Source organism: Podarcis melisellensis (assembly GCF_964234715.1).
Source record: "Podarcis melisellensis genome assembly, chromosome: 9".
In the NCBI taxonomy this organism is placed as follows: domain Eukaryota; kingdom Metazoa; phylum Chordata; class Lepidosauria; order Squamata; family Lacertidae; genus Podarcis; species Podarcis melisellensis.
Window position 1 is genome coordinate 50,624,647 of NC_138541.1, and position 24,914 is coordinate 50,649,560.

Genomic DNA, 24,914 nt, shown 5'->3' on the forward strand with positions numbered 1-24,914 from the left:
ATTTACAGCTTCTAAAATGATATATTAGAATGCTAAAGATCAACCCTAAAAATGCTGAGTATTTAAAGACAATGGCTGTATCCAAGTTAGGCAACATAAATTGTACTGGTCTGGTTAAAGCCAGCTCAGCTAGACCACCTTCTGGGTAATGAAGAAAGATACTGCTTTTGTGTCCACTAAAGGTATAAAAGATGTTACTTTTGCAAGGACAGTATTGTGTTTTAGTACGTTTGAGCAAAGCACACTTCCCCCAAGACTACGCATATGTAATAAAAGTCAATGAGCAGAGTTACTAGGAACATTAGTGGTAATTTTGCAAGTATCAGCCTTATTAAACATGCTTTTAAAAATAATTTTATATGAACCCTAGCTTAAAAAATGCAACAGAGACATTTAGCCACAAGTTAGTGTGCATTGAGCCATCATTTGTGAAGACCTCATTAAGCATAAATAATGAAAACACATTTGTGGATTCAATTTTTCTGGAGTGCCTAGGAACAAGGATCCCCCCCCCCCAATGTGTAACAACTTTCGTGTTATACATGTGCTGGTAAAATTGCTACAAAGGTGACTAACTCCCCACTGCTTACCTATGTGACAAGTTAAACGAGAACATTTTTCAGATTGAGTCCAACATTTAAAAAAATCCAAAGTAGTCAAATGTGGCAAGCAAACCAAAATTGCGACATTTCAGCCAAAAAACGTGAACCCTTCAACCACCACAACAAATCTCTTTAAGAAGAGTTCAGTACTTTTCATTTCTTTTCAAAGCATCTAATGATATCCGTTAAAACTATGTCAGCTTTTATGACTAGAAATGAACTCATTAAACTATTTGTCATGTTTAAATACAAACCGACTTCACTTACCGGTCTCTCGTGTTCGAGGATAGAAGACTTCCCTGGCTCGTATTCAAAAATACTCCTTGGTTCTGAACGGAATTTGCGTGTGTCTACTTTTCTATCCGGAGGGTCCCACTCATTTCTAAGATAAAATAAAATTGACAACTGAATTAAATCATCTTTCCCACCAAGCTCTATTCATATATAAAAAATGTCTTGTGGGTACTGCAAGCCTACTTTCTCCATGTGCCATTTGTAAAATCACAATAAAACTGACACTAAAAGCAGAGATTTCATAGAAAGGAAAACCATGCTTCGCAATAGCATAATTAGTGACATTATGGTATTTGAAAGTCAAGAGGCAATGCAGCAGTTTAGATATTTTTTTTAAACTGGCTTTTATAAACATGAAAAATGTTATACAAACAAGTATACCAAGTTTCCTCATGTTGTTTGTGTATCACAAAAATAGCGTAATAAATGTGGAAAAATATCTACAGCATATGTTTCATTATTAGTGGTCATTGTATAAATTCTTGGTTTATGAATTGGTTTAAACAATTAGGAAGAAGAAGAAAGGGAGAGGGGAGTGACGAGTGGGGTGGGGTGGTTATGCTTCCATTATTCTACTTAGTGTGTGTGAGGGGTTGTGTCAGCATTACTTGCATGGATTCTCTTACTATTCACTTGTATTTCCTTGGTGGTAAGAGAGGTTGGGTGTGGCGTAGGGTGTAGTTGGTTGTCTTTGGTTGGCTGTAGTGAGAATTGTTTTTATGTGTGAGCCAGGGGTGAGTGTGTATTTTTGAATCATGCTAGCCAGATTGATTTGTATGCTGTCGGGGGATTCTTGTTGTTGTCTTGTTGGGCTGTGTATGTGATAAAGGAGCCATACCGAGGTGAAGGCGGCGTCTTCTATTTGTCCCTGTGTGAGTTTAAGTTTATTGGTTAGTTTTTCCAATAAGGCTGCTTCCCATACTATTTGATACCCTTGGTCCATGCTTACTCCTGACAGGGCTCACCAGTGTCTAGCTATGATGTTTCTGGCTACTGAGAGTAGGTGGGTTATGAGCTCTTTGTGGTGTGAGTGGAGCAGTTTAGATTGTTAAGTTATTTATGGTGAAGCAAGGCACACTCTATGTAAAAGCACTTGCAGCGAGTATAAAAATACTTCTTATGTGCTTTAAACATTAAAAGAGCCTGAAATAATGCCTCTCAAATTATGCCTCATGGAATTTGCTGCTTCTAGATTGACTGCTACAAAACGGTTGCAAGGCTTACTTCTCTGGTGCAGATCGTTGCCGTGGGCGAATTGGTGGTGCTGGGGGTGGTGGAGGTACAGGGGACGAGACCTTAAAGGCCTCCGTGCCATTGTCAGAAGTACTTTTCGTCAGCGGTCTGTATGTCTGTGTTCTTGCAGCAGGGTGTGCTTGAGCAGAAAAGGATGGGCTAAAGTTACCTAATAAAATGACAAAACAGAAAAAAGCCATAATATAACTATTAACATCACTTGATACAATACATACATGCCACATTCAATTATGGGTTTTAAAAAATTAATGTGAATTTAATGGTAGTTCTTCTTGGCTTATATCCTCAGTTCCATGAATGGCATAGAGTTTACAGAATGGAATTTTCCTGCTTCTTCTTTTCCTCGGCAGCAGCCTGTGCCCCTAAACATCGGCTCCTAGAGACTAGGGCCTCCTCTAGAACAGACTAGCATGTGGTGTGGAAGGCTGCAGCAAGAAGGGCAGATTTCCAAAGACCATGGCTCCCAGGATGAGAACAAAAGAGTCATCCACTTGTACGCTGTCACCTTGGATTCCACATCATATCCCCAACACAGAGGATACTTGTGGACCTATCTTTGAGAAGGGTATGTAACGATACACATTTCAGTCCCTAAACACATTTATTGGAAGTAGATCCCACTAAATTCAATGGAACTTGCAATGACTGGTCTTGACTGGAGTGGGCAGACTTCAGGCTTGACGGATCTACTTTGATTTTTACTAGAACCCTGAGCTCTATCAACTGGAGCCAGGTTCAAAAGAGTAGATCAAGTTGAGGCAAACAACATACTCCTAAAATTTAAGAAAAAGGGTGCCTCTGGGCAATTGTTCAATCAAAAGAAGTGTTTTTGGTACCAGAAGTCCCATATTGATTCATGGTAAGCATGGCTTGCACAACTTGTAAACCATCAAGTGAAATGCAGCACACCACCTGGGTATAGGGCCATATCAATGGCTTGACAGGACCCCTATTTCTGCAGTCCAAAGCAAGTGGTTTATCATGCCTTAGGTGGACTTGATACATGGATAAAGGGTTCTGTTCCCATTTCTCTAAAATCTGGAAGTGCCTTGAGGCATAGCCACAGTTGGGATAATTTACTGCTGGCTGCCATTGTTATCTTGGTGGTTGTTTGCTAGCAGAAAACTGAAAAAGAAATACACACATGCTTGAATTTAAGCAAGCCTTTGTTAATTTTGTAACAATGCCTTTCTGGTTAGCAATATAATATTTATCAGCATTAGTTCTGGACAGTCACCCAAGCAGATCACATAAATGTAGTTTTTTTGCAAGTGAAGATTGAATCTATGCAGATTGTGATGTGAACTTAAATTGGAAGTTGCATTTTTAAAAATGCATTTTTTCCTATGGTGCATTACCATTTTGCATATTTTTGCAAATATGTATAACACATTTTTAAAGGGCTTTTCTAATCAATAAGTACATCTGATATATTTTCACAATTATTTGGCTTGATGTACATTTTTACAGAAATTTGCAGCCTTCGACCGCTGTTCTGTCACTTTCTATGTTATATTGACAATTTCATTTTAATTTCCAGCAGTTGCAAAAGCAACGTGCTGACAGCTTTAATGGAATGCACAGTGTGGAAGCTTGAGTTTTGGATTCATGTTTTGTCCCATGGTAAAGGGGATGATCTAGTGAAAATTAAACGAAACAGAGAGCCAAACTACACATTACACTTAATGAAGAGCATGCAGATACAGCTCTGGATTTATTTTAATTAATTACAGGTGCAGGGGGCTTTTCCTATGCTTCCCAGCTACATGGCCAGAAAGCAGGCAATTTTTGTCCCAAATGTGACAGTGTGTTGTTATATAACAATTGCCCAAATAACAATTGCCCACCTGCTCCTTTAGCATAATGTATAGTTTAGCCCTGAGCAGAATTTATTTATTTCAGTGTTAACTCTCTCATATTAAAATTAATGAGACACAAAAATATATGACTTTGGATTGTTCCCATGTTTTATGCATACAATGCAGTATTCTACTCAGCTACTACCTTTATCATCCCCAATGCATGTTGATGGAGGTTATGCTAGTAATCAAGCTCTGCTTTGAAACTGTTCACAAAGCCAGAATCTGTCCAAATTAGTACAAAATCAAAGCACTGGAAGGTCACCATTGAAAATACATTTTGGGTTATTTGGCTGGAAAAAGAATTCACACGCAATCATTCAGGTGTCAGGAAAATATCGAAATGACAACAATACACTGAGATCCCACAACACAACAATAAAAACTGCAGTTACACAAGCACAAGAAGGATGGGCTACAAGGTTAGGTAATTGCCAAAATTAACGAGAACAGACTCATGAAGGGAAGGAATAATTCCTACCAGTATTATATGCATAGGCAGTATTATACATGTCTGTGTCATCATCTACAAAAAGAAAGATAAATGTTATAGTGGTGCAACACTGGTCCGCTTAGAACAGCAAGGCAGCTCTACTATCCCAAATACTGTAAAACAAGCAGCAAATTGTAGCCAGCTTTATACTTCAGGAGTCTATCTCAAATGCTACCAATCCTGGATTGCATACAGCTGTTCTGTCACTTGAGAGGGAAATACAGCAATATGCTCTATCACTGAGCTATGGCCCTTCCAGTTAGGTATGGAATATTTAGCTGATTCGTTAGTTAATCTACAACAAATATTTAATCAACTTAAATACGGCCCTGATTTATTGGCAGTGGGGATTTTATGTTAATTATTTTAAAACAGGAATTTACAAATGCAACAGGTGGCAGCATCACCTTTCAAACACATCCGGAAAGGCTTTTTTGAAGATGGTTCCATTGTAATATATATGTAGATTAAGAGGGCAATCCTGACCTCCTGGTATTGCCTGTTTGCAGAGGGGGTGTAATTAGGAAAAGGCCTAGGTATCTGTCCTTTGCTAGTGGAGATGGATAGACTGAGACTGTGGAGGCTCCCTACTATACCCTCAGAAAGCTTGGTGGATAGAAAGCTACCCCCATTTGGTGTTCTTGCTTGTGATAGCAAACCTATGGCCACAGTGTGTGGAGCATTATGAGAATGGAACAGAATCAACTATGGATCTGCTGGATCCAAGGATGTTTTGTTTCCCTGTGAGGGACTGAATTTAGGCTCTTCATCTATGCTAACCTGGAGCAGATGAAGCTAATTTCTCCAGTGCTTTTGGTGATGGTGGGGAGGGCATAGATACAAAATATAGTGATCCACTGCGCTGAAAAGCCCAGCAAAAGTGCTCCCCTCAGCTTCCATTTTGGCTGCCATGTCCATCATTTAGCTCTCTCTCCCCTTTGCTCCTCCAGGATTGCTCGGTTAATCAATAAATTTATTTGATCAGTTATTTGATCAGTTATTTGATCAGTTCCCTGCTCAGCCATGAAACTCACTTCATAACCCTGGACCAGTCACTGTCTTTTATTCTTGGATTAAATGTTATTCTTAGTACTTACTACGCAAAGCGACTCCTTTTACAATAACTAAACCAAGAGGAGAACCAAATGATTCCATACCTAGGCTAGGATCATTTTGTCATTAACTTTGTCGAATTTATAAAAGAAAGAAAAAAAGGAAGAGCTCTTTATTTGATTTGTTGCCTTGGCAGGATTACAGCAATGAAAATCTTCCCAAGCTAATTCTAAGGGATGAACACAAAACCCCGAGCTACTTCGTTTCCCTAACACACTCATTGTAACCTCTCTTATTTTTCTGTACTTCTTTAAAATGTTAATTTCTGTTAGAGAATTCCTTAAGTTTTCCCCACTGAAAAATGCACCAGCTGTATTGAATATAGTTATTTGGCTTAAAGTGCCCACTGGACCTTGGTATTTTATTATTGAATGGCACATATTATTATCTGACAGCAAAACAGCAAGATGTATGAAAATACAGCAAGGAGAGGAAGTTGGACATACCAGGCTTGTGAACCATGTGTATTTGCTTGAACATCGTCTTATACCAATCCTTCGGCCTGTCAACTGTCTAAAAATGACAAAGTTTAAACAATTAGCAAGAAAACAACAACAAAGATTAAATTGGTTACACAAATTGGTTAAATTGGTTACACAATAGGTTGAATTAATGTACAATAGAGGTAACTAGGAGGGTCGTTTACTCCTTTGATGGGTCCTCATACTTAGCTGATAGGTGTATTAATAATACAAAAATAATAAAGTGATTTTTAAAATCACCTTATTTGTAGAAAAGAACCTCAAAAGCAAGGAACAAACAATAATAAAATCTCAATTCAGTATGTAAACCTATTAAATCATCATTAAACTGCTCCAGAGTTGATAATGACCTTCTCTGCATGCCTTCTAGAATAAAAACCTCTCCAATAGGCACCAAAATTTCAAAAGTACTTGTCTGTTAGCCTCCCGAAGGGAGTTCCATACTAAAAGTCCAGGCCCATGTCACCACCCTGGGGACATGACTCCATAAGACATGGTTCTCCTGGTGACTGCAACGACTTTATCAGCATATAGGGAGCAAGACCAACTCTCAGATTGTGTTTGGCTTAATGGGTCATAGATGATATAGCTCTGTCTTTTACAGTACTGTTTAATGTCTCCTTCATTAGGAATGTTTGGATATGATTGGTATCTCAGTACTTCAAGGCACTGGATTGGATAACCTTCAGAACTGCTCCAAAGAAATAATTCTGTGGAAAATAATGGACTAGAAAACTAGGGATTGAATGAGCATTTGAAGCTGGGTTGCTTGAATACTCAAATGACTGGGAGCATAACATAGCCAACCTTGAGCTGAGTCCAGGATAACCTCTAAACTGTGCACCTGGTTGTGTAGGGGGTGGGTGGGTGGGTGGGAGTACAATCCTATCCAGCATTAGCCATATAACTCTATCCAGATCAGCAGATTTACAGGACTTACAGGACCTTTATGTTCAACTCATTTGCCTTCATTCACCCCCAAACTGACTCCAAACCTCTGTTCAGGATTTCTACAGACTCTCTACAATGAGAGGTCATCAGCATACCAACGACTACTTAACTCTAACCTCCATATGATTTCTCCCCAGGGCTTCATGTCAGTGTGGGACTGAATGGAATCCTGTGGCACCTCGCAGGCCAAAGACCATAGAGTGAAGTCCCCCAGTTCTGCTTTTTGTCCTCATCCCTTTGGAAAGGACTGGCTCTACCATAGCACTGCATCCTCAGGTCTCACTCTGGCCAGATGACCTGAGAAGGAGACTATGGTTGATGAGGACGATGACTGCCAAGAGGTCCAGGAGGACTAGTAGAGTTACATTTCCCCTTTGGCAGAAGTGTAAACAAGGTTGGAAAGGATCCAAATATCCATGTTTCAGGTTCTGAACAGTAATCTACTCCATGGGTTGTTGAGAAAGCAACTCGGCTCACCCCTGCTTTATTCCAAGGAAAGGTTTCTTGTCTTGGGAGAATGGGGAACAGTAATGGCCAAACCAAGCCTTACCAAGTGTTCCAACTGGAAAACGAGTAAGTTCCTCAAGTGCTTTCAGGATCAGCTGGAGGGGGGGGATAACCCATCTTTATAGATAACTGTCTTTGTGAAGCATTAGTCCTTTCCTTTGTTTTCAGCAAGAAGGGCTAAATATAGTACAAATGATCTAGCACAACAGGTCATTGTAGGTGCTATTTCATGTGATTACATAGAGAAGGGTAGGGGGAAGCGCAGGACTGGATGACTGCTCCTACCTCAACATATATCAAGTCAAAATTGGTGCTTATGTGATTATCAGCCTGGTGCTACAGGGATCCCTGATCATCTGGGGATGCATCAGCTGTGAACATGCATGTTCTGAGGGAAGGGTCAGTGGGGTGCTCCAATGGTCAACAGGAATAGTCCTGCCATCCCTCCACACACAGACTAAGCACATGGAGGAATAGCCACCTTTTATTGGGGCTAAATAAAGGAGGGATGGTGAGAATGCTCTACATGAAGATTCATCATTACTACAAAGGCAAGTAATTAAATTAGGCGTTAGCGTTATCCACCAATGCATGCAGTTTCAGTTGCACTGAAATGTATTCAATTGCTGGACATATTCCTTTGATGTAAAAGAATTAAGCACCACAATTATAAAATCAGACTGTAGCAACGATGTAAAAAAAGGTAGAGATGCAAGTATTGTTTGAGAGGCTTGAAGAAATAAATGCCGTGGAGTGATGATCAATGAGGAAATGCACAGCTAACGGAGGCATTTATTCTTCTCAGTGGAGAGTCTCCTCTTTGCCCTACATTCTGTTTAGCCTTTGTAACAATCCATAATCAAGCAATGCTTTGTGCAAACAGGCTTCTAATTTTCTCTGGGCAAAAGCCCACTTAAAAAACAGAAAAGCTAGCTACAGTATTCCAACACTGCTTAAGTCAAACAAATCCGGATGGACCGGATTTAGTTATTCACACATAAATGAAAGGCCTCTTTGTCGTACAAATAATCAGAAGGTTGACCGTGAAGCAATTATAATGGATTGTTGGTTAAAAGTAAAACACACACAATCCAGTAGCTACACAAAACTTCTTGCAGCTCGATTCTTTTCTAGATAAGATCCTTTGTAGTGGTAGTCAAATCCATTGACAGCAAGCATCTTTTATTCTCTTTGTAGGCGCAGCCAATATACTCACCATTTACTCTTTTTTTTTTTTTAAAAAAAAAAAGCATTATAATTGGATACAGTGTAGGGTATTAAAAAAATTCTTATTACCATATCCTGGGAATCTTGTAAATGCTAGGCAGACAACTAAGCTGTGCATGGATGTAAGCTTATTTTGTTCCACTGAAAACAATATGGAAGAAAATAATCTTAAATCCATCAGCTTAAAACGTAGGGAAACAGGCAATGCTTAGAACCAATGTTGAAGCTGGACACAATAGTGGATTCTAGTTTGCCATCAGTATATGTGCATGTGTGGCAATACTGCATTCAATTCTTTATCTTTCCATAGTGCTTAGCATCACATTGTGCTTCTCCCCATCTTAGCACCACGTTACTGGCTGCTGAAGAGGTGGGGTGTTATTTATCACTTGCCAGAATTCCTTCACTGTCAATGCGTCTAAGGGACATGTTGGTAACTTTGACGAACTTCAAATATTAATGGCTTTTCTGTGGAAGTTTCCATGGGGGAAACTGCAGGAAGACCTGTGTGGGATGAGGGCATTAACCTCTCTATTTTGATAAGGTTTGAATGAGCCCTTATATCTGGGGTTCTAGCTGACCTGAGCTCTGCAGTCCTACAAGTAAGTGTTTAACAAGCACCTTTTGCAAACACTCATACCAAGCCCTGGCAAAAGTTAAGTTTATTTTGGAAAGAGAAATTGGGTTGCTCATAAATTGGGTGACAGCATTTAAATATTCAATGGGTCAGTGGGGGAAAATCATAAGACAACAAGAAATGACATCAATTATGTTAACAGTAGCATTCATATTTTTTTTATGTCCACTATGTTCAACTGACAGTAAGCCTTTTCTATTCCTGAAAATTCATCATCTGTCTGTACAAGTAGCATGGACGAAGCAAAATAAGACCTATTTACAAGAAAAACAGTTAATCTTGAAGTCTGCCACCTACAGACACAGCTTTAAGAAATCATACAGTGCAAGCTAGCTACAAAACTGCCCATTTTGGGGAACAAGTGGATTAGAAACTCAGGTTGCATTTCTGCTGCACAAGGACGCTTTTTGCATGGTCATTCATGGCATCCTAAAGGATCACAACTTCTAAAAATACAGAGTAGTGCCAGTAAAAAAATGAAACAGTGCACACCAAAAGCCAGTTGCAAAACCACCTTAAACAGTGACGCATGCAAGCTGCAAAGATTACAAATTTGTACACTCATTCCTTCCCTGTAATGCATAATCCTATGATCTTGATAAAATGTCAGACAACACAGTTCTATTTTGATCTGAAGTCATGTATCCCTCTATTATCCGCACATCATATCCTAATATTTCACATTCAGTGTTCTATACTTTCCAAAGACCTCTACATACAAAAGCTGCTTCTAAATCCGAAATGATTGACTTGCATAAATTTTTGGTTCCCATTATTTTAGTACATTGCAGCTAACTGAACGCTGCAAAGTTTGCTTGTCTATCTTGCTCAATATGCAGAAAACTATCATGTATTACATTAAAATAATTGAGTATCTGTAACTATACTTGGAATACATTTTAATGAGTCGTTGGCCAAAAACTAAAGAAATGACATAATACACATTCTCATATATGATATGGATTTTTTTAAAGAAACGAAACATAAAAATTTACATAGCCAAAATTCTGGAGTCTTTCTAAGATGACTCAGTATCTGAAACTGGGTGTATAACATGAATGTAGATATCTTTATCTTAATTTTCAATTTACTTAGCACTCCAGCTCTTTGGAGTATTGTAAAATGACCAACAGTTAACACAGAGAATAAAAACGACAATGATGTAATGCACTATAGGGCACCGATAGCTGTCTAAGCTGCACCTTGTAGATTTACCTTGAAGAACTAGTTACTCAAGGTTGAAAATTTGGTTTTCTATGTCAGAGGCTGACAGTGAGCTTAATTGCTGTAAGCTCTTGGAAAGTGACCAGGGTTCTTAAATGGGCAGGCATTACATGCTGCAAAAATATGCATTTCCAAACTCTTGGCTGAAAGATATCTTTGTTCAAAAACTGGCTCAGTATACAGTAGACATCTTTACTATACTGCCGAAACCTCCCTTTACTGCAGCTGAGCTTTGCTTTACAAAGAAGCTAGATTTCTCACTTCACACTTTACTACAGAGACAAGCAAGCTTACAATATTTATGTTCCTACAAATGGACAGAATGAAATCTAAGGAAAAGCTTAATATCTGAATAGACACTGTCCTTCCCAATAAAGAGCAAATTCCACATTCTGGTTTTCCTAAGGATACCTTTAAACAATTTTTGGTAGTTGGCATTTTGCATCTGAAGTGTGCACAAGTGCATCTTCTGCAGCTGCCACCTTTAAAATATATGGAAGGAAGACCCATCTCCAGTTTATAGGTTTCCCTTGGCCAAGATGCCTTCCATGGTGCCACCATAGGAGCCAACTCTTAGGGGCTGAGGTCCATTTGGGGCCCCCCTGCAAAGTTGATGGGCTTTACCATTCAAATGGTATCTGTGTGCGCTCCATGACTTGTGATCAATTACGCGGAGTGGGGCTTCCCTGCCCCCCCCCAATATTATATTCAAGTTGACACTCCTGGATGCCACTGAGTAGGAATTGCTTCCTTGCTGCAATCTACACTACCCAACAGCTCGGCTTCTTGGTCTATGCCAATCTGTACTCAGCTTAGAATGAATGAACAGAGACCAATGAATACACTGCCAATGCAAAATTAAAAGGCAGAATAAAAAATTGGGAAAGTCATTTCCCCCCATCAGTGATGCCATGGACACTCTCCAGTAGGAATCTGAGGCTGTTGCAAAACAGTTTTACAAATGGCAATCTTAATGTCAATAAAGGAACAGCTTGATGGTGTTCAAAGCAATCTTCCGCTGTGGTTGGAGTACCGAGTTCTGCCAAATAGGCACACAATCCGCTGGGAAGATCTCTGCATCCCTTCCAACATATTGTGTGCATATGTGTGTTCCTGTTGTAAATCATTTTTTTAAAAAAGAATGTCTACAGAATCTGAAAGTAGTTAATGGATTGCAACCAAATTATTTCTAGTGGGCAATGCATTTGATCCTCCAATTGTTAAGTGTCCACTACTTAAATGTTACCTTATCTACAATACTTTTTTTATAATACGCATATACAGCTGCTGGGAGGGATCATTAGACAATATGGAGTGCAGTGTCAACAATATGCTGAGCACTCTCAGCTTTATTTTTCTTTCAAACTGGATCTGGGAGCTGAAGTTAGGTGCTTGTGCAAATGTTACGGGCTGGATGAAGGAGAACTGCAGATGAATCCAGATAAGACAGAAGCGATTATATCCACTTGAACAGCTAGAAAACTGATCCACCATTGTCAATTATGGGTGGCTTTCAATGCTACTTTGTAAAGGCACATCTGACATCTGTGCACATTGGTATTCTATGATTCATTCAGACACATTGCTGGAATGTTAACAAGCATACCAATTTCCCAGCGAAGGTGCAAGCTCAGCAAACCACTTGAAAAGGAGAAAGTATATCAACTAGACAACTGGTGCCTGATTTAGGGCATATTTACACTGAATAGATGAGCCAAATTGATTAGCCAAATTTCCTTTAAAAATCAAATCCCCTAATTTCCATTCTAATTGACAAGCAAAATATGAAATTTAAGTTAATCACAATAACTAATATGCTCTGCTGGCTTCAATGAAAGCGAGACAGTGACTGGCAGTGTGATCTTATGCACAGCTACAAAGAAGTAAGCTTCAATTGAGATCAGCAGTACTTACTCCTTGGTAAGTGTACCTAGAATTGCAGACTAACTCTGGCTGGATTGGTAACTCAGGCAGAAATGTGGTGTACACTTGATTATTTACCATCCCTCCTAAAAAGATGTGCATGATAATGCACACTTTTCTCTGTACTAAATTACAGAACACAGCAACAACAACAGTACCAAGCCCTGTTGAACTCAGCAAGATGTATGGACAAGTACAGTGATATATGATCCAATACAATTGCATCTGAAACACTTGTGCTGTTTTGCATGGATCTTAAGATGAATATGCAATCAGAAAAATTAAAAAAGTAACTCTAAACAGTCTGATGCTGCAGAGCATTAAGCACTCCACCTTATCTAGTTTGTGTTCCTGTGGTCACTTAACACATGCCTCTTTGTTTATATGACATTCTGAGCAAACTATGTTGCTGCTATTCTATACATGCCTAATTGGGAATAGGTCCTATTGAGGTCAGTAGGACTTACTTCTGAATGAGCATACCTAGGACGGCATTGTGCATGTCTTAAATCACATCAGCTTATAACATTTTATGCAATAATAGTTCTACAAGCTAAAAACATGTTTTTATATAGAAACAGCTATCCAAAAATGGGAGGAATTTCATAGCCAATCTTAAAGAGATCAAGAGAATCTGGAGGCTTAAATATATAGCTGGCAATGGGCCAGGCCCATTAAGTACAGTTGGGAGGATTTTAATTCATGCTCTTATATAACTAATAGCCATCTTATTTGATTAGTCTGTGATTCTTTTAAAAAGACACACACAGAGGGATCTGCCTCTGTGAAATGGGATGGAAATATCTTCAGAATTGTTATAGTGAGAGTTAGTCATTAAAAAAAAAAAAACTTTACATGACTTAGCTAGATCTCAACCATAGTAAAAGGAAGCAAGAACTGATTGAGCTTCTCCCCTCCCTTTTTTTTAAAAAAAAGCCACAGTCTTACCACTTAGTCAGAGCAAAATCTTTCCCTATCACTTTTTCTCCATCAATTCCATTTCTCTCTCTCACCCCACCCTGTTCCCCTCTCCACTGAATCTGTTCCTGGCAACACCACATCCCCGTATGTTGGTCTTGGCTGGCAAAGTATACCCACAGCTGCTATATCCTTGCACCTCCCAAAGAGTTCACCTGCAAGGGCTCTGCTGCCTTCATCCTGGCTCCTAGTCGTTTCATTCAGCCAGAGCAGCAGCAGCAGCAAGAACTCCTTCAGACCGGCAAACAGTTCCTTCCCTACAAGAGCTGCAGCTGCTACTGCTGCCGCCTGGACCGGCCAGAAGGGGATGCCGGGGCAGCAGCGTGGAAAGAATGCTTCAGCATAGCTAAAAACAAAACACTTCAGTGTGGCATCCTGAAAGCACTCAAGCACTAACTAGTGGCAAGCTGTCAAAGCTGACCCAAGAGCTTTTTCCACCCGCTCAGTAAAGGAGAGCTAGTTCTGCACTAGGCTTCCTGGTGATAATGGTTAAATAAATGATGTGTGTGTGTGTGTGTGTGTGTGTGTGTGTGTACGTGTACATTAATTCATTCATCTTATAACTGTTAACTCATGAATTCAAGGAAGGATTAGGCATGCATGGACATCTTGATAAAAGTTACAAAATGCACCAAACTTTAGGAAACTTTTCAAAGGCAAAATAAACAAAAGAAGGAAAGGTGGAGCAAAGGAAAGGAAAACAAAACACAGAGAAAGCGGCAGATCTTCTGACAACTTTACAATGAAAAGTAAAAAAAAAGTCAAGGCTCTCCAATTATACACCACCAGCCTCCCCCTTTCCCCACTACTCACAGAATTATAATCACGAGTCCCCTGATTATGCACATTCTATTACACATTATATAAGCCTAGAAGAATGTGAAAAAGCCATTACCAACAATCAATTCATTGTACGACGTGTTCATGCACTCACACACACAGAGCCACACTCACTCAACATTTCCTACCGTTCTAATTGCAGTTGGGATTCCTGATTCATCGACTGGGCCAATCCCTGCATAATGTGGTGCTTTAATGACTGTGACTTTCTTCTCTTCCTCCGAAGTTCTGCAGATTGGTATTGTGCTGGTGGTACTGCTGCCGCCAACAGAATGAGCATGCTGTGAGTATGTCTCTGCGGATTCTACAAAGATAATGTTAACACAGCGCTGTATAACCATTTAATTAACATGCTTCACCTCCATTATCAGACTAGGCACTTTAAATGTGGCAAACTGACACAGGATTAGGAAGATGTTTCATGATACTAGATATTGGATGAATTGGAGTTGGGCCTCTGTGCTCAGGGGGACTCAAACTCTGTAGCACACCACACACTCTATTTCTTTCTAGAAGGTTCCAGCTGTGTAGTGCCTAGTTATTTTTTTAGAATCTTTAGAAACAAATTACTTTTTGACCAACCTCATTCCACCCTTTCCTTTCCCCTGCTATTTTAAAAGGGGCAAACATTTATTTCTGCTATATTATGAGTTCAATTATTGGGAACTTATTGTTCAGATGATAACAAGAGGCAGCACCTATATTTTTGCAGTGTCCCTCACATGCCCCCATAAAATGCCCTGGGATGACAATGATTCTGGGTAATTTAGGGGTTAAGAAAATGGTGGCTGGGTCACTGACAGCCACTGGCACCAACTCCAGGGGGCCCTGGGTGCCTGGACACCTGCAAACTTTTCACTGTGGGTGCCTGGCCTGCGGCACTGACAGGGCCAGGGTCTCGCCCTCTGTTGCAGGGCTTCTGTCGGGGCCTGCTGTGGGCGTGGACATGCACACGCTCTGCCGCCACTGCGGAAGCACAGAAGCGGCACCAGAAGGCAGCTGTGGCACACAGAGCAATGTGACAGCTTCACGTTGCGGCACACAGTGCTAAGTACCCACGGGCTGGGACCCAAATCAGCACCTCTGCTGCCAGCAAAGCTATGATGCTTCTACTGCTGCTGCCAGCAATATAAAAGTGACACATACACACACACACCCCTGCCACCATAGCTTAAGAAAATGTTTTTATGTTGCACACTTTATCCCCTGCAGAAATCAGAGCAATATCCTCCAGATTCATGGCTTACAAAGGGAGCAGTGTCATTCAGAGGGACATTTCATTATTCAGTGTACACCATTTAATTTTTTAAAATAAATGCATGTTGTTTGTTTATGTGGGAACTCACCCATTGTTCTGCTCTGTTGCAGGAGAACCAGGCTTGAATTGAGCGAGACTGGTGGGGAATATCCTGAAGGGGAAAAAGGCCTTTGAAAGTGGCTCATGGGACTGGTTGCTGAACTAGAGTTCCCATTCACTGTTATCTGAGCCTGAGAGGTAGAAAAGAAACAAAGCAAAAATCAGATCCCAGTAAACTATTCGTAGAACTGTCCAAATCCTACCATCCATGTACAAAAGGTGAAGAATGAATTGCTATCCCTCTAGCAAAGATACAGCTGTCAGATTCTTAGCTATAACAGTCTGTGTTCAGGATTATGTTCCCTATGCAACCCTGTTCTATTCCCCCTACAAAAAACAGCATGCTGGAATTATGGGAAGGCATCAAGAAAGTCCTAGGTCAAAGCAGTACAAAATGAAAGAGACAGTAAAACTTGCACTTCCAATTTTCTCTTGAAGGCAATTTTCTCTTCCATTTCCAAGTGCTTAAATCTTATTGCCATTCACTTGAAGACAAAGAAAAAAGATGCCAGCAAGAAGAGCTGAAATCTCCTTCAAATATTGTGGCCAGAATCTGGATGCAAACTAGATGTGATGGTCAAGTTTAACCCACAGCATGTTCTAAAAATATAATACATGGCCAAAGTTATCCATTGTTATGTGGTTAACATTCTAGGCAATGAATTTTGTCACACATCTTGCCTTTTTTTTGGGGGGGGGGATAAGTCACTGCCAATATTGAGGCATGCTTTGATTTATTAAGATCACACAGGTGCTGTATTTTAAACCACTTAACATGCTGCTTTATATAATCAGAATAATGAGTAGCACTGAAGCTTTTTTTCAGTGCATGTCTACTCAGAAATCAATGGGGTTTGACTCATGTGTAAGTGTGTAGGGGATTGCAGCTTTAGAAACCAATGGCTATAGATGAAGAAACCTTACTTTGTGTGATGCATCAACTTTCTTTTCCTTAGCACTTCTGGTTGACTTGTAACCTTACGTATAGCAAGGAGGTCACATGCCTGAAGTCATGCAAGCTTTCTAACCTTGTACCCATTTTCTTGGATTAAAATCCCACTGAGTTCAAGCATTCTGGTTAAGTATACCAAAGATTCCATTTACATTTGTCAAGTTAACCCTTACGGCATGATACTAGATTATAACGGCTTTTCATTCAGAAAAGTCTTTTAGAATCTACTGTTTTATTATCTTGCAATACAGTGACCTATAAAATATTAGGCATGTTCCAGCTTGTTTTAAGAGTGTGACCTGTATCTATAGGATGCTTCATTTGAAATTAACTAAGCAAGTTGCTGATTTTAACTGATGTATGTATATATCACATGTATTAGACTTTTGAGTTATACATAAGGACATGTGTATTTAAACAGTTGGAGGGAAGTGACTTAAGAATAAAGAAAATGCATTCCTGGAAAAGAAAAGAAACAATACATTTTGTAGCAAGTGAATGTCAGAATATCCATAGTTTTATTCCTGGAAGACAAGAATGCTTAAGAGGGGAAATGTTAGTTGGAGAAAAAGCGAAAATCAGAAGCAAACTCATGCAGTCAGTGATCACTGCTAATGGAAGATAAGGTTGGGTTAAGTGCTGTACTAATCAAACACCTTAAAATCCATTTTTGAGGCATACATCATACATCATATTGGTCGCTCAGTAGTTTCTGACAGGTTTGTAGTCATACTAACATTCTGTTTGAGCATTCTATCTGCATGTGCATTTATCTAACATCTTAAGATAGTTCTGCCTATATTCCAAATGTCACTTCCTTTTTAGCACAGTGAGACTGAAGAATAACCATTACAAGATTTGTTCAGGGCTTAATTTGAGCAAGAGTTTTCCAGAGCAAATCCCCAAAGAGAAGAGTCTGTTGCACTGCCAATGCTTGGCACTGGAACATAAGGAGCAGAGATAAATGAGACAGCATCTCCAAGAATGTGCAAAGTACTTTCCCCTCGCTACTATGAGCTGCTTTGACTGTGGCACTGTTCCAACATGAACTGTGTGTGTCTTGTGCTTCTTGTTTCATTGCACCACCATTACAACCAAAAGACAACTTCTACAATTCTCACACTTCAGTGGGATCCATGCTCCCCGATAGACTGCATGTGCATTTCTTAGGTAGGAAAGATCCAAATGGGGTGAGAGGATGTTGTGGAGAAACAAGGAACACAGGTGACTTGTGCTTCTTGTTCACCACACCACCACGCACAAACCTACCTGTCTCCACAACATGCCTCTAAATTGATGGATCAGAACTTCTAGATAGAAGGTTAAAATTAAAACAGGTATCGTAAAAAATACTATTATACCTCAACCTTAACTATGAATACTTTAATTATCTGTACTGTTACAAATTTTAAAAAATAAAATAATACTGTCATGTATTTTTAAAAATCCAGAATAAAACTATAATTATTAAACACAATATAATTAAAAAGCAGTGCAGCAGATAAAATAAAGTTCAGCTTTTTTAAGGCCTGGGAAAATGAGGATAATAAATATTTATCTAAGAGCTGATACGTCCCTGGGGAAGAGTATTCCAAATACTACTTTATATGTAGCGAGTGATTCGGGAGCACTTCAGGCTTCTGACTAATTATCCAAGGAAGCTACCATCACATCTATCACAGGAAGCATCACTCCTCCAGAGTATTGGGATTATTGACCAGCAAATTTAGATTGGGTTCCCATTAAGGAACGTTATAGAACCTGAGTAGGCCATTTCTAGCATGCTCATCGAGTAAAAGGGACAAGAACAAGGATTATCTCTTTTCCACTTTGACAGCCTGGTTGAACAAAATGGGAGGAGGAAAGAGGAAGGATAATTACATGAGCTCTGGCAGCAGTGGTGGTTAAGGTGGTGGCATCTGACACAGCAGACATCTGGCTCAAGGTTGGGGAAGGTGTTTCAGAACAGTCAGTAGTATCATAGTTACAGCTCTGGAGATCATCTAGAATGGCAGTGGAGGACTCGCTCACCGGGCGAGAGGAGTACTCACTCATGGCTGAGTCGGTCATAACAGAGGCCGTTTCAGTCCTGTGGATAGTACTGTCAGGAGCTAGGAAAGGGTATGCGTATGAAAAACGTGAAAGGGCCAGGGTTCTATACAAGCGTGACGGCCAAAAATCATCCCGTGTTGGCAAAATATATGATGTTACGGGGTGGGTGCCACTGTCGGGTGAGAGAGAGGGTCTGTTAATCGATACCAATGAAGGAGGTGGTGAAGGAGGCAGTGGCGAAGCTTCTGCTGAAGTTTGTCTGTGTGTCTGTGAAGCATTTACCTCCATCACATTGGCAGTTACTTTCTGGTTTCCAAGCTGAGTTTTGAGAAACAAAAGAACAAATAAACATATTACTAAATTTATTTATTTTTTACTCTTTTCCTTACCCTTTTGTTGTGTACAAGAGTTCTCAGAAATCAAAAAACCCCACACACCATGTGTTTTCTAGCAGTCTTAGGAAGTACACAGTCAAATAGATTAGGAAATAAACAAACTCTGTATTACAAAAGAAAACACAGTAAGTGAATTTGTCAAGTATTAATGGGAAGCAATGCCAGAAACTACAGTGTGTTGGAGTAAGCCTGATGTTCATTTCCAAGATTTTAATTGTTTGACGTTTAATTCAAATAGTGTTCCGCCTGTTTATCTGCCACAAACCTTAAAAGGTTTTTCTTCCCATATACAAAATTGGAATTTCCCTTTGGACCAATAGTAAGCTTGATTCTCAGCCATATCACTAATTCCATAGTAGTAACCAAAGTGTCTCATTTTAGGACTAGGCAGCTGACCTTCTCAGCCAATGGTAAAATGTATCACAATAATAGCCGCTTTCACACACTATGCATAAGAAGGGGGCTCTACACAATGAAGCTAAAGCAGGACTGAATCCTGGTTATGCCCCATTTCATAAGTATCCCTGCCCACCTGCTCAAATATCCATGCACCACGTGCAACAAACCCATTTTACGTCAAAGTCTGACTTTTTCCAATAAGGGAAGTGATAGAGAAATGCACTTGAAAGTGTGGGGTAACGTTTGCTTAAGGCAACAATATGTAGCCCTCCCCCCCCAAAAAAAAACAAATTAGAAAGCATAGATAGGCAGCATTCTTTGTTTTCCCTATAAACAAATTGGGATCATCACTCAGTAGCACTCAATAAACCAATCATCTGAATTGACCTAAAACCTGGACCTCAGTACACTTTAACAGAAAGTTCTCTTGTACAAAGTAAGTTTTTGTAAAAAAATTTTACAATTAAAAGAAATCAAAACTTCAAATTTGCAAATGTCTGTGCTGCAGGTTGAACTTTTTTTTTTTAAATGTAAAGTCTAAAATTCACAAGTCAGTAGACTGACCCTGAACTGGTTGACTAAAAATGAGGAAACTTCTTTTTAAGAATGAAGGCAAAATAATGGTTCTTAAATAGCACAGATAGTCCTAGAAAACAAAAAGAGTGAGTGGGGTTGGGAAGTGAAGCTACCATGGAAAATGCTCACTAGGTAAAAACCCAAGACTGATGTAATCACCATTGCTACTCAAAAGGTACACAGAAAGTTAATATACAACCTTGAAGGCAGCAGGGTAGACAATTAAGAGGAAACTTGATGTTCCTAAGCAGTTAATATAGCAAAATATTTTATAAATAAATAAATATGTATGTATGTATGTATATATGTATGTAACTTCCAGGTCTAATTTATAAAATCTGTAACAGTGTCAACAGGAACATAATGGGAGGGGTGTTTCCAGCTTCCCCACTATAAGAAGCTTCTGCAGGGAAGGGGCTGAAGAACATCATGGGAATGGTGTTTCTTGGATTAAGGTGAAACTGTTATTTATTTTTTATTTTGGATGCTGCATGTTGTTTAAGTAATCTTGTTATATTTATAGCTCTGAATTTGGGGGGGTATGTTATAATAGTTGCTATTGTTTCGCTGTGCTATTACGAAACAGTTTTTGTAGTGTTTGAAATACATCCCTGTTTACTTTGTTGCAAGCCACTTTGAGCATGGCTTGTGTGTGTGTGTGTGTGTGTGTGTGTGTGTGTGTGAAAAAGCAGCATAGAAATAAAATGAGTGAGTGAATGAATGAACAGTGAGCATGACCTAAAGCCATGGTTCCTCTATGAAGTGAAATTTATTTTTCAAGCTGAGAAATTGTCCACTGAATATGCAGAGTTTAGAAAACAACAGCACATTCACTTGTGAGTATGAGGCCCGGGAACTGAGAGCAATGTATATGGAAGTCATGGAATTCCAGATAGCACACTCTCAAATTAGAAATATCTTACAATGGAAACAGGTAAATGTGAAGTTGACAAATATTGAGGGTTTGCAGGGACAGTAGGGGGGATGAGAGGGGGGAACAGTTCTGCTTGTGGAACAGTAGTATTGGATACAACACATAAGCTTAGGTTTCTTCATACTTCCTTTTCTTTTAATGTACTATAGGCAGGCTGGCAAACATATAAGTGATAAAAGAATATGATTAAAACCATATCATTGCACTCCCATGGCCAAGGACCCATGACTGGAGGCTGCAATTGGTGGAAGACAACTGGTCCAACACACTGGCCCCATGCAAGGCAAGACTGATTTTGCCCCAATCTTCCTTTCTAGATATTCATTGCTCAGACTTTGACCTGACCTTGACCTGCTGCTGATCCTTCCCAGAAAGGTCTTTCATGCCTTATTATAGGCTGTTTCCTACCATCACTTGTTTAAACGTCTTCTGCATGCACCTGAATTCCACAGGAAGTATATATACACTGTGTATTGATTTGTAATCATTCTCCAATAAAAAATATTAGTCTGATAAGAAGTGTTCCCTCACATGCTACATTTTTTTAGAAAAGTAGTTGTAAAGCACCACAAGAATTTATCTGTTGTAAAAATTCATTCTCAATTCCTCATAACATGGTGAAAACTGATACCCTACACCTCTTTAACGTTTTCTAGGATATAGGGAACGAGGGGCATATTCATAAGGAATTATCACCATGTAAGTATGGAAGATAAAAGTCACTTTGCTGTGATTTTTCCATGTCAAAAAACATGTTCATGAGGCCACTATTTGTGAAATGGAAATTCCCCCCAAAAAACTTGAATCCAAACATGTTGTGACTTGGCTACCCTTAGTCTTTTGGACAGTGGCCTTGGATAAGCACAGTATGCTTATTACAAATCTCTGCACCGAGATATTTTCCCAGATTGCTTATATAGGCAATTAACATTAAGTATGTAGATACAGGTATATTATAAGCACTGTGGACAATTTCAGATTTTAATAAGAGGTTTGTGAATGGGTGCATGATAATGACACCAAATTGCTGGCCTTGCTTCAAAGGAACAAGACACGATTAAGATTCTAAGATGAAAAAGTGAACTGATTGTTGTTAATTAACACATAAGAAAGGATAGCACACAAAACTCAGATTTTAACACACACACACACAAACACACACACTTGGGTAAAAATACCTCTTGCTTTAATTGTTAAGAGGGTCATGCTCAATATTTTAAAATTTGATTGCTTAAAGTTAGGTGTAAAAGTTTTTTCCAATTTTCAGTCTTCAATTCACAGAACTAGTCTAGTTTTATGAACACCTGTATTCCTTTGGGTCCCTTGTTTATGTCTGTAAACTTCTGATAATACAAAAGAACAGCACCAACAGCTGCATGAAAATATGCTGTGTTTTGAAAAACCAAGCCCCCCTTTTCTTTTTAAAAAATATTCAATCTTCTGCGCTTTCCCAAGCACATCCTCTTTTGGACATGTAGGGCAATCATCCATGATCTAGTAATTGGTAACACAGAATTTCACAATAATCTTTAACTATGGAATGTTTACATCTTAATGCTAATACGAACCTACTTGGCTCATCTTTCCAATACATTGCACTACAATATTGGTGGCTATGGTGAGCTCTTCCTACGCACTGTGAAGATTATGTGTATTTTCCACCCTCCCACAGATGAGAAAGGGATCTAGTTTCCAAAATACATAAATACAAATCCAGGCATCTTGCGTCAAAACAACAATACATGTTTTATAATCTAAAAGAAACAACACTTGTCTCAACTGCACACCTCTACATGCAAGTATACTGCAGCATCTGCACTAGTGGTTTCCCTTAAACATAAGCACACCTTAAATTCTTGTGGATAGTTACAATGGCACTCTAACATATGCATATTCACCAGGAATCTTCATGCTGTTCACACACTTCTTAGTGCAGCAGTAAGCACACATTCTTAGTGCAGGAATGACTACACAGGGCCCTTTCCACATGCTCTCTCACCTTTGTCTGGGCACTCACCTAGAACCATGAACATACTTGTCATTAGGATTCAGTTTACATGTCCTATAACTTCTCTCAAAACTTCAAAACTGGAAGTTTGAAATACATTTTGCTTTTTACTGAGACGTATACAACAGGTCTTATATCCGCCCTTTCCCTATAAGGAAACTAATTAATTCAATTCCATATTTTTCTTCTACTGAACACTTCAAACTTTCTGTAAAGTGTCTAACCTCGTTGCTGAAATAAATCCACATTTCCCTATCCAATTATTGCATACCTACTCATAACACCTGTGAACATTTCTGTGCCTGAGGCAGTACAGAAAATGGCAACCCACTCTCAGTCAGGGTGCACTATATTCAAGACTAGTCAGATCATAGAGACAGGAATTGCCACAGTACCTTACGTTTTCAGTAACAATACAATAATAAATGAAAATAACAAATTGCTTCCCTTTCATGACACCCCAAACCAGTTGCCTTGGGCAGATGTTTCACTCTTCCTAACAGTAGGACTGGCCCTGACTGCCATTACAATAACTTTGACCCAAACCAATATGTAAAAATTCCAGATACCTGGTAGATATTATGATCTGCATGCCAATGAGAGCTTTAAATGGGATACCTAAGGTTTAATTGTGGCAAAGTAAATGATTGGACGGATGAACCTGACAGACTCATTTTATTTTACTGATATGGAATTCACTAGTAATTTCTCCTATGAGCTCCCCACCAAAATAAGTGAGAGCTTTACTAAGAATTCCTTAGTGGATTTTGCCCTTAATGTACTACTAAAACCATATTTTTTATCAGAAATTGCAAGGTGCCTTTATTTCATGAAGACGTGATATATATATGATATGCATTTCCTGAACGCTTTGGCTCAGTGTTGAAAATCCCAACCCAGCTTTCTACCAAAAAGGCGGATTCATACTAAAAATGGAAGAAATAAATGTGAGTGGCTCATACCGCTTCCATAAAGAGAGCCCGCAGTGAAATCCACAGGCCATCCACCACATAATAAAAGCAGGAAAGCAAAAAAGCCCCCCTTCCCCAGTCACAAGTGCTTCTTTCCCGGTTTCCTGGAGAAACGTAAGCTGGGCCTTGGTTTATGTTTTACCAAGAGATTGCCAAAAGAAATGTTTTTACAAAAGCTGGTAACATTTGGAGGCTACTAAAAGTAGCTCCTTACTGGAATGCAAGTCTCCAGGCGATTCAAGTAATAACATCCCCGCTTGCTTTTTCAATTGTGTGGGCCCCCCAATGTGCCATTTTTACTCATTCCAGTTTCTCAGAGCAGAGGCAGAATGGCAAAGAATGCTCAGCTCTGTCTGCTGCCCAAACTAATCACCCTCTTGCTCGTTTAAAAGCCCCTCTTCAGATTGGCACATATGTTTTGCTTGCCTCCATCTTCCATCTTGGCTGGGGTCCAAACTGTCCTATGGGATTTGGAGTTTATTTTTGAAACTGGTCAGCTTCAAAAGTTGTTTCCCATGTTGAGCCAGGTCTCCCCCCCTCCTTGGGCAAATGCCAGTTTTATGCTCCCCGCACCATGGCACACAAAATTAGTTGGGACCATTTTGGATCCTGGGCTTTCACATTTTGATTCTAGGGATTCAGGACACGAACATCATGACAACCAAACTATCCGCTTTTATTCTGATTAATAAAAGCAACATCTGTACTAATATTAATACAGTTGTAACAATGGTTTAGCTTTCCCATAGCTCTGTCTGTATAATGATTTATGGTAACTCATTTTTAAAATATATAAATAAAACAGTTCTATAGCAACCTTGATAAGATCAGATTCCAGCATTTGCAGATCCTAATGCAATTATATTATGAATCCTCATATCGGCTC

At 39.4% G+C, this 24,914-nt stretch overlaps 1 protein-coding gene and 1 long non-coding RNA gene across 21 annotated transcripts in view; one reads left to right on the forward strand and one right to left on the reverse strand.

The window, feature by feature from the left end:
• LOC309378434 overlaps nt 1-2,673 on the forward strand; it is a 95,355-nt gene extending 92,682 nt beyond the window's left edge. For all 4 annotated transcript variants that reach the window (XR_014172063.1, XR_014172064.1, XR_014172065.1 and 1 more), the window contains one exon: nt 2,501-2,673. This is a non-coding gene — a long non-coding RNA (uncharacterized lncRNA). The remainder of the gene's footprint in view (nt 1-2,500) is intronic.
• Nucleotides 1-24,914, reverse strand: part of SORBS2 (sorbin and SH3 domain containing 2) — a gene marked incomplete at its 3' end in the record, with an annotated part of 183,422 nt that overhangs the window by 42,552 nt on the left and 115,956 nt on the right. For 13 of the 17 annotated variants that reach the window (XR_014172053.1, XR_014172054.1, XR_014172055.1 and 10 more), the window contains 7 exons: nt 18,575-19,063; nt 15,731-15,872; nt 14,513-14,688; nt 6,062-6,128; nt 4,491-4,535; nt 2,121-2,298; nt 870-984 (listed from right to left, as the gene is read on the reverse strand). Coding sequence is in view for 13 of the 17 variants with exons in the window: in XM_081926490.1 (XP_081782616.1) it covers nt 870-984; nt 2,121-2,298; nt 4,491-4,535; nt 6,062-6,128; nt 14,513-14,688; nt 15,731-15,872; nt 18,575-19,063 (1,212 nt within the window). The remainder of the gene's footprint in view (nt 1-869; nt 985-2,120; nt 2,299-4,490; nt 4,536-6,061; nt 6,129-14,512; nt 14,689-15,730; nt 15,873-18,574; nt 19,064-24,914) is intronic. The other 4 variants (XM_081926494.1, XM_081926493.1, XM_081926496.1 and 1 more) reach the window with 2 other exon arrangements.